Below are 9,534 nucleotides of genomic sequence, written 5' to 3' on the forward strand. Positions count from 1 at the left end.
CTAGCTCCAAAGCAAACTCGCTGGGTGTTTCCCTCCATGGCTTAGCAACAACCTGTTCTACCCAGGGGGTCAGCGAGTCAATCAGAAAAAGTGGATAACTGATCAATTTGAAAGACTACAAACTTTATAAGACCCTTATGACCATATTTTCCCAACTCCTAAATTGGACATCTTGTACTGAATTTAACTGCAAAAACTTTTCCTTCCTAATGTGGAATATCAGAACCAGGTTTGGAGGGGGGAGGGGAGGGAAGGAGCAGGAGGACAGACTAATTGGAAAAATATTTTTAGTTTCATGCCTATATGAACATAAGTTGAGCTATTTTTTTTCCTTCTTATTTCCCCTATGCCAAAATTAAGATTAAATCCTGTAAGGCATAAAACCTTAAACATGTGGTCAATAATTTATCCCTTCAGTTCATATGGGAGTAAGGATGAGACACAATGAGGAGGCAGTGGACCTGTTTATTATAAAATAAAACATTTGTATCAGATGGACTGAACATCGTGGCAGCCTGGTATAGTAGAAAAAATATATACTGGATTTGAATCACTGAAGTTAGGTTTGAATCTTGGCTCTTCTATTTATGTGGGTAAGTTTGAACAAATTGTTTTACCTTTTCCTGACTTCAGGTTCTTCATCTATAAAATGAAGGATTTGAACCAGATGGTCCTTAAAGTCCCTTCCAACTCTAAATTCTGTGACCCTAAGGGTTTCTCTTGAACCTATTAATTTATGAGGTTAAGCCATATAACCATATCACCCATACTCAGAACTCCCAGAAAAGTAGCTTAGGGTATATGTGGACTTGGTTCAATCTTGGAATTTCTTTCAATAAATATCTTTTTTTTGGCTCAACCCTCTACTAGTAGATAAAGCTTTGGGGTTGGAATCAGGAAAACGGAGTACAAATTCTACATCTGAGTTATGGTGCCATTTAATTCCCTTTTCATGTGGAGCAGTTTAGTGCTAAAAAGCAGGAAAAGGGTACCTCTGTGTAAAGAAAAAGACAAATCAACTAATCATTCCTGTAGCAGACTGCCACTGGTATAGAGAAACATTGTGATGGCTAAAAGGAGGAGAAAAAGAACCATTCTGTGTGTGTGTGTGTGTGTGTGTGTGTGTGTTTACATCATCTTGTACAAGATATGAAATGATGCCTCCTTTGTGTGTTCACATCTTGTACAAGATATAAAATGATGCCTCCTTTGTGTGTGTGTACTCACATCATCTTGTACGATATAAAATGATGCCTTCTTTGTGTGTGTGTGTACTCACATCATCTTGTAGGATATAAAATGATGCCTCCTTTGTGTGTGTGTGTGTGTGTGTTCAGGTCATTTTGTACAAGATATAAAATGACGCCTCCTTTGTACATGAGTAATCGGATGTTTGAAAGATAATTTTATCTAGTAAATTTCTATTTATTAATTATTCATATTATATAAAAACTAGTCATCAAACCCTATTTCTTAATTATCTGTTTTTAGTTATGTTGTTTATTAAAATTTTGTATGTGATTTTTTTACATTTATTTATTTAAAAATGGGAAAAATAGTGCAGAGCAACCGTTTCAAGGACACAAAGGAGACGGAAGCCATATTTAAAGTTTCAGAGTTGTGGGGCATGATGGTCCCTCAATTCACTTCACATAGACCTGTTTTACAACTAAAGATGGTAAAACTAGAACAATAAACAGTCACAGAACTATTTGCAAACTGACATATCTTTAAAAAAAAAGAACTATTGGGAAGTAGCGGCGGTAGCGGCTGCGGCGGAAGGGGCGGAGGAGACCACTGCGGCACCGGCGGAGGAGGCCGCAGTGGCGGGGGCGGCGCTGACGGCGGCGGCGTCCGAGGCGGCGTCTGTGTGCGGCGGCTGCGGCAGCGGCGGAGGCGGAGGCGGCGGCGTCTGTGCGGCGGCTGCGGCAGCGGCGGAGGCGGCGGCAGCAGTGGAGGTGGCGCTGGTGGCAGAGGCAGCAGAGTCAGAGGCAGCAGCGGTGCTGGCGGTGGCGGTGGAGGCGGCGGCGGCTGTGGCGGCAGTGTCTGTGTGAGGCGGTGGCGGTGGTAGCGGCGGTGGCGGCGGCGACGACGGTAGTGGCGGCGGTAGTGGCGGTGGTGGTGGCGGCGGTGGCGGTGGTGGTGGTGGCGGCGGTAGCGGCTGCGGCGGTAGAGGAGTAGGTGGCGCTGGTGGTGACGTCAGGGGTGGCGTCAGAGACTGTGTCAGAGGCGGCGTCTGCGCGTGGCTGCAGAGACTGCGGAAGCCCGGGGGGCGGGGCTGAGGGCTGAGGGCTGAGGCGGCCGGCGCCCCGCACAGGGGGCCCGTGATGCTCGCGGCGGGCCGGGCAGGGCCCGGGGCTGGTGGCTGGGCCGGGGGTGGGAGGGCTGGGGCCGGGCGGGCGGCATGAGCGGGGCTGCGGCCCGCTGGCTGGGGGCGTCTCTGCCGCAGCGCTCGGGCCTCGGCCTAGACCTCGGCTCCGGCCCGGGCCCCGCCCGGCCCCACTGACCGCCCCCCCACCGCCCCCCGCCCCCTGTCGCAGCCGCAGCCGCCGCCGCAGCAGCCGCCGCAGCCACCGTCACAGCCGCAGCCACCGCCACAGCCGCAGCCACCGCCGCAGCCGTAGCCACTGCCGCAGCCGCAGCCACCGCCGCAGCTGCCACCACCGCAGCCATTCGCCATGGCCTGGGTACTGAAGATGGACGAGGCGGTGGAGGCGGGCCTGGTGCACGACTTTGATGCTAGCCTGTCGGGGATCGGGCAGGAGCTGGGGGCCGCCGCCTACAGCATGAGTGATGTGCTGGCCCTGCCCATTTTCAAGGAGGAAGACGCTCTCCTTCATTTGGATGATGACCCCAAACAGCCACCTTTTCAGTACATCCTGTGTGCAGCCACATCCCCTGCAGTCAGACTGCAGGATGAAAGCCTCACCTACCTGAACCAAGGTCAGTCCTATGAAATCCGGATGCTGGACAACCGGAAAGGGGGAGCTGTGCCTGAGGTCAGTGGAAAGTTGGTGAAGAGCATCATCAGACTGGTGTTCCATGACAGACGGCTACAATATACAGAGCACCAGCAGCTGCAGGGCTGGAAGTGGAATCGCCCTGGGGACCGGCTGCTTGATCTTGATACTCCAATGTCTGTTGGCATCATTGACATAAAGACAAAGCCAGGCCAGTTAAATGCAGTCGAGTTTCTTTGGGATCCTGCAAAACCCACATCTGTATTTATCCAGGTCCACTGCATCAGCACCGAGTTCACTCCACGCAAGCATGGAGGTGAGAAGGGGGTCCCTTTCAGAGTCCAAGTTGACACTTTTAAACAGAATGAAAATGGTGACTACACAGATCACCTTCACTCTGCCAGCTGCCAAATCAAAGTTTTTAAGCCTAAAGGGGCAGACAGAAAACAGAAAACAGACCGAGAAAAGATGGAGAAGAAGACAGCTCATGAGAAAGAAAAGTACCAGCCTTCCTATGACACTACCATCCTCAGCGAGACGAGGCTGGAGCCTATAATGGAAGCTCCAGTTGTTGAACATGAGCAGAAAAGGTCCAGCAAGCGGACTTTGCCAGCAGACTGTGGCGATTCTGCAGCAAAGCGAGGTAGTTGCTCCCCTTGGCCCTCCACAAGTAACTCTGGCTCGAGTGCATCCTACGTCAGTGACAGCCCTGCGCCTGCTCCCGCTCTCACCACCGCGCAGCACAACACAGGCAGCGTCCCAGAAAGCAGTTCTTCCTCCCCAAACAATCAAGGAGAGGGAACTTCCCAAGACTTCGGCGAACAACTGCATCCATTAGCCACCATCCAGGAAGCCCAGCAGTGGCTGGTCCGGAACAGGTTTTCTGCCTACATGGGGCTCTTCGCCAATTTCTCAGGTGCAGATTTATTAAAGTTGACAAGAGATGACCTCGTACAGATCTGCGGCCCAGCTGATGGCATTCGGCTCCACAATGCACTGAAGTCAAGGACAATTAGGCCTCGTCTCACCATCTACGTCTGCCAGGAGCAGCCCAGGGGCACACAGCTAGAAAGACAACCAGATGGAGGCCAAGGTGATCAAGGCAATGGTTCAGTCTACGTTTATCATGCGATCTACCTGGAGGAGATGGCGGCCTCTGAAGTCAGGCGTAAATTGGCTTCAGCATTTAATGTTCCTCTGCAGCAGATTAAACATGTTTACAGACAGGGTCCCACCGGAATTCACGTTCTCCTTAGTGACCAGGTGGTTCAAAATTTTCAAGACGAGACATGTTTCTTATTCGCCACTGTCAAAGCAGAAAACAACGATGGCGTCCATATCATTTTGAAATGAAACCACGTGCTGGCCCTGGAGCCTCACGTGAAGCCTCGCTTCACCGAACTCTGTGTACTAAGACTGGACTTGAGGGACTGAGTTTGGACTTCACCGCTTACAGATGTTTCATATTGAAAACGCGAGGTGACCTTTGTGATGCACTGCCTGAGAGGTGGACTTGCTTCTTGTCACTGCCATCACCACAAGTCCTCTCGGTAGTACAGTGTCCTGAGCCATGGGGAGGTGGGGAGATGGACATGGACCACTGCTGGGCCCCTCACCCTTGGCCAGGCCTGGTAGCCACCTCGCTCTCCATGACACTGTGTCCAGTTTGGAAATGAATGTAGCCCCTCCTGTGCCCATTTAGTTGTCCCTGCTTATACCCTCGGTGACTTAGGGAGGCGTGGGGACAGAGGAGTAGGTTCCCTGGAAATCTGGGTGGAGAAGAATGAGGCTGGAAATGCCACCAGGTTGTGGGTTAGGCCCCACTCCAAGCTAATGGGAATTGTGTTTGAGTGTGTGTGGGGCGTGTGAGGTGTGGGTGGAGATGTGGCATGCCTTGAAGCCAGCTGTGCCCGGATGCGTCCCAGGGCCACATGGTCATTGGAGGTTGTCTAATGCAGAACCATTGAAGGTGCTCCCTGTCCCAGCACCCTGGGGGAAGCTCTGCTCATGTCAACTTTTTTTTCCCTGTTTTTCTTTGTCTTTCTACTCCCTTCTTTAAAAAAAAAAAAGGTTGAACTCTTGGCCTAGAAAGCAGAAGTGTCTTCTTGGTAAGAGCTTGGGACTCAGTGTCACAAGGACTTGAAAGGTCACAGACAGTGTCTGCCCCCTCCCCTTACATCCGGATGTGCCCAGGATGGCCCTTGGCCCCTTGTTTCTGGGGGCTTCAGGAATGGGCATGGGTTTCCTCATCAATTAAAGAAGCCATTTCTGGATATTCTCCACCCTTTGCCATTTTCATTACATCTTTTGGGCCAAACTAGTCACAAAAGTAGAATTTGGGATCATTTTGGAGCTTCTTGGTCATGCCTAGTGTAGTTTTATATGCTGAAGATACACGTTGGCTTTTGTCCCATTATTGTTTTAAACTTGGTGCATGCAGGTCTGCATGTTTGTACCCATGTGTGTGTGCCTGGGTTTCTGGGGGAGAATACTGGGTCTGTATCTTCTTTCCTCACTGGGACAGAGTCCCTTGTTTTAAATATCTGTCGTGCTTCTGTGGAGACATGAAGGAGAACTGATCCTTCCAAAAGCAGAATTTCGTTTTTCCCATTTGAAACTGCTTATGGTGCCCTTGGGACCCAGAGAGGAGCCTCTCGTGACCAAATCTTTCATTCCCTGGGAATGAAGTGGGGGTGGGGGAAGCCGGCAGGGCGACTGCAGTGTCTGAGGCTTTGTCCCTTTGGGGTGACCATTCATCCCTCAGCATGCGGGGAACAGCCAGACACTGGACCTTCCACGCAGTTTCAAAATGGATACTGTAGTTGGAGGAGTGGGGAAGTGGCCCACTTGAGTCTTTCAGACCTTCCTGTCATAGGAAAGTGGGTCATCAGCTTAGCCCAGGCACCCCGAATTAAATGATCACACCAGCAAATTGCTGTTTTAAAGAGCAGGATGTACAGTTTAGTTTCACAAGACTAAATGGTTTCTGAACATTTAGGAAATGTGGTTCTTTTCCTGCTGTGCTCATGGTGCCCCTGTGTGTGCTTAGCCAGACCCCAGAGAGAGGCTCTCTGAGCATTTTTGCTCCTCCTCCTCTACTGTCTCTGCTGGCCACAGGAATATGGGCCCTTGGGGTTGCCCTATAAGGTCATTAGGTCACGTGTGCCCGGGGAAGCCATTGGCATTTTCCTGCCTGGCCACATAGGCCATGCAAAGCAGCCTCCTCTCCCTCAGACCCCATGAGGGAAGTTGCTCCCCACTTCTTTTCCCTGCATGGGGTCGTGTCTGTTTTTAAAGAGACATAGTCTTTGAGTGCACAGGCGAGCCCCAGTGAAACCTGGGAGTTCCTCTCTGATGCCACAGCCAGGACCTCGAGTTTGGGGTGTGGCTGTTCACTAGGACATCTGGTGCTGCTCCTTTTCTGCATCAGATGGAACATCAGAGGTAATGGGCCTCCCTTCAAACTGTCATGGCAAGATGAAGCTTGTGGTGTCTTTTGCAAAGGAAGTGTCTGTCCCTTTGTCAGCATTTAAAGAACAGGAAAATCTGTGTGAGTGTGTGTGTATATGTGTGTGATCATATAAGCTTTGCTCAGAGACATGCGTCCTCCCGGAGAGTACAGCAATAAGCCCCCCGGACTCCATGTCTCTGATGGGACTGTGGCAAATCCATTGGGACATGACGTGGAGGCTGCCAAGAGTGGGACTGGTGGCCATGCAGCCTGTCCCCTGGATTGGGGAGAGATGGTCTCTTTTGCCTTATAGCATGAGTGCATTTGTCAGGGTTTCTGTGCTTTTTAAATAAACTTGAAAAAAATGGTCCAAAAAAATTTAAAAATAAACAAAAAAATTTTAAAAAAATTGTCAATTTCTTTGGGGAAATTTGGTGGGTATTGACTTTTTCTCTTTTTTCCCCCTTTCTTTTCTTTTTTTATTTTTTGTGGGGCAATGAGGGTTAAGTGACTTGCCCAGGGTCACACAGCTAGTGTCAAGTGTCTGAGGCCGGATTTGAACTCGGGTCCTCCTGAATCCAGGGTCAGTGCTTTATCCACTGTGCCACCTAACTGCCCTGCCCCCTCCCCCCCCATAGGTATTTACTTTTTAAGTGGCTCTGATTTAAGCCACTGAAGTTGTAGGAAGTAGGAAAAGAGGTTGAGGTTGACAGATGTTTGACTAGTCACAGAACAAGGATTTGGCTGCTTATTGATGGGCCAAATGAAGACAGCAATTTTAGCTATTGATGGGGAAAAGCAGGAATGGGAACTACAAATATTACTTTGTCATTTAAGAAGAGCTGTGGCTTGGTTAGTTTATCTTATCCAGAGAGGAGGCCTAAGATGGTAGGTTTGTTGTAGTTCCTGAAAAGCAAAAAGCTGCCGGGTGTGGTCAGTCCAGTCCAGAGCCTTATTAGCTTTGCAATTCTTTATCTTAAATGGAACAACTATTTAAATTAAGAGATAACACTATCTAATGGCCTTTTTTTTTTTTTTTTTGGTGAGGCAGTTGGGGTTAAGTGACTTGCCCAGGGTCACACAGCTAGTAAGTGTCAAGTGTCTGAGGCCGGATTTGAATTCAGGTCCTCCTGAATCCAGGACCATGTTCTATCCACTGTGCCACCTAGCTGCCCTCTAATGGCCTTTTAAAGGGTAATTGTAAGGTGAAAGACCTTGTACATGTTCTTTCTGAGTACAGAAGAGAAGATTTTTAAAGCTGAAGAACTGCGAGGACCAACAGACAAAGCAGTGAACAGAAAAGCAGTTTTAAGTGGTGACATCAAACCTGTAGTCTAAGGTTGTCAGTTAACCAAAGCATATAATTTTTCTTCCATTATATGCTTCTCTGTTAGGTCTTTCCACTTTTACTCACAGATACTTTATACTTCAGGGGGAGAGTGTAATTCAGGTGTATATGTGGTTTGTGATAATACTTACTATTTTTAAATATACTTCAGCAAATGAGTACTTATAGTTATTTCATTTGTCCTATTGTTGAGTAAATAGCTATGTTAAAGATCTAAAAGTGCAATTATTTTAACTGTTTATGTAAATAGAAATACATTGATGGGTACTCTGGGGCTAGGGTAGTGAGTAGAGATTAATTTTCCCTTAAAATGGTTATTCCTAGGAGTTTGAAAGAATTTGAATATAAATATATTATGGTAGTTCTTTTCTGAGAACCCAGACCTGCTAGTGTAAGAGAAGGTTTCAGTAAGTAAGCCAGATCAGAGAGGGATTATATGTTCACAAGTGAGTGAGAATTGTAAAGTTCTACCATAGTGGGAGATATACCTGATTTACCACTCTACCCACATTTGGAGATTTCTGCCTCTAAAGGGACAGTTTTCCTACCATTGACTTCTAGTATGCTAAAATATGTAGCTACTGATTCTGGAGGAAATCTGAAAGGTTGGAAACTTGTGATAATTTTAAGATGTTGTAGTTGAGTCTTTAAGATCCTTAGTTGAACACTTATTTTTGCAAAGGATGAACCTGGTGCTAAGCACTTGACTTGATGTGCCCAGAAAAATTTCTCTAAGACTCTGGTGAATTAGCATATCCAATTTGAATAATGGAAGCAACAGGAATCTTCATCTCTTTGAGGAGAGGTTTATTAAATGAAGTCACTCAATTTCATCTTTTCAGACATGTTTTCCTGTTCATATTAAAAGAGCCAGGAATCATCATCAAAGACTGCCTGGAACTTAAGTTGAAGTACAATGTCACTTCTTGTCCCAAACTTTGAAAGCAAAGGAGGTAGTTTTTTTGATTTCCTAGACCTTGGTTTGTGACAAGCTGATGTGAATGTTATAGAACAAACTCCCACAGTAATTTAAAGAAAAGCCTGAAAACATCCACTTGCCCTACTGACAAGTGATATCATATGGTAATAATGGAATATGTGTTGAGGTTTTTAATTTTTTTTTTTTGTAATCAAGATTATGAGTTCTGTCCATTTGAGTCCTATTTCTATCCCTCATGGTGGTATGGAAAAGTTCCTGAGTTTTAAAAGGACTTACCAGTGGAGATGCTTTTTGTTCTTTGTCCTTTATTTTCAGAGGACCATAAACATCATCTAGTAATGACTTTTGTGTAATTTGGATTTAAATGAGGCAGAGTTGCAAACAGTCTTTGCTTCTCTCTCTCTTCCTGAGTCTTCAAAGTCCAGTGGCAAGACAAAAGTCAAGATGACTGGCCATGACCTGGGATGCAGTGAATAACACTGGCATCTTGGATGTCTTACCAAATCCTAAACGCTCCGTAAGGACTACCTTCATGGCCATTGGAACAAATCCTTCTCATCTGCCCATTCTGCCTGGGAAAGTCTTCACATTCTTGGGGTAGACATCCCCCTAATTCACCTGCAGATTTGAGGCCTGTTAGCTACCTTCATCTTGATTTATGTAGTCTACTATGTGGCCACCATGCACACTACCGTTTCTTGGAGCCACAGGTAAGAATTAGGTGACTCAGTAGACACCAAAGGTAAATGAGCATCCCTGTTCAGCAAGCCCTCACACCAGGTGTGCTAGTCCTTCTGAACACCCCATATGCCTCATGGAGATGCTAGTACTTTTG

The 9,534-nt window shown here is 47.3% G+C and overlaps 1 protein-coding gene across 1 annotated transcript; it reads left to right on the forward strand.

Moving 5' to 3' along the window:
• The first annotated feature begins 2,574 nt into the window (after positions 1–2,574).
• Positions 2,575–6,791, forward strand: LOC122754456 (upstream-binding protein 1-like). The gene has a single exon (XM_044002891.1). The coding sequence runs from the start codon at positions 2,679–2,681 to the stop codon at positions 4,311–4,313; it is 1,635 nt and encodes a 544-aa protein (XP_043858826.1). The 5' UTR covers positions 2,575–2,678; the 3' UTR covers positions 4,314–6,791.
• Positions 6,792–9,534: the final 2,743 nt, after the last annotated feature.

Source organism: Dromiciops gliroides, chromosome 4, assembly GCF_019393635.1.
Source record: "Dromiciops gliroides isolate mDroGli1 chromosome 4, mDroGli1.pri, whole genome shotgun sequence".
Lineage (NCBI taxonomy): Eukaryota > Metazoa > Chordata > Mammalia > Microbiotheria > Microbiotheriidae > Dromiciops > Dromiciops gliroides.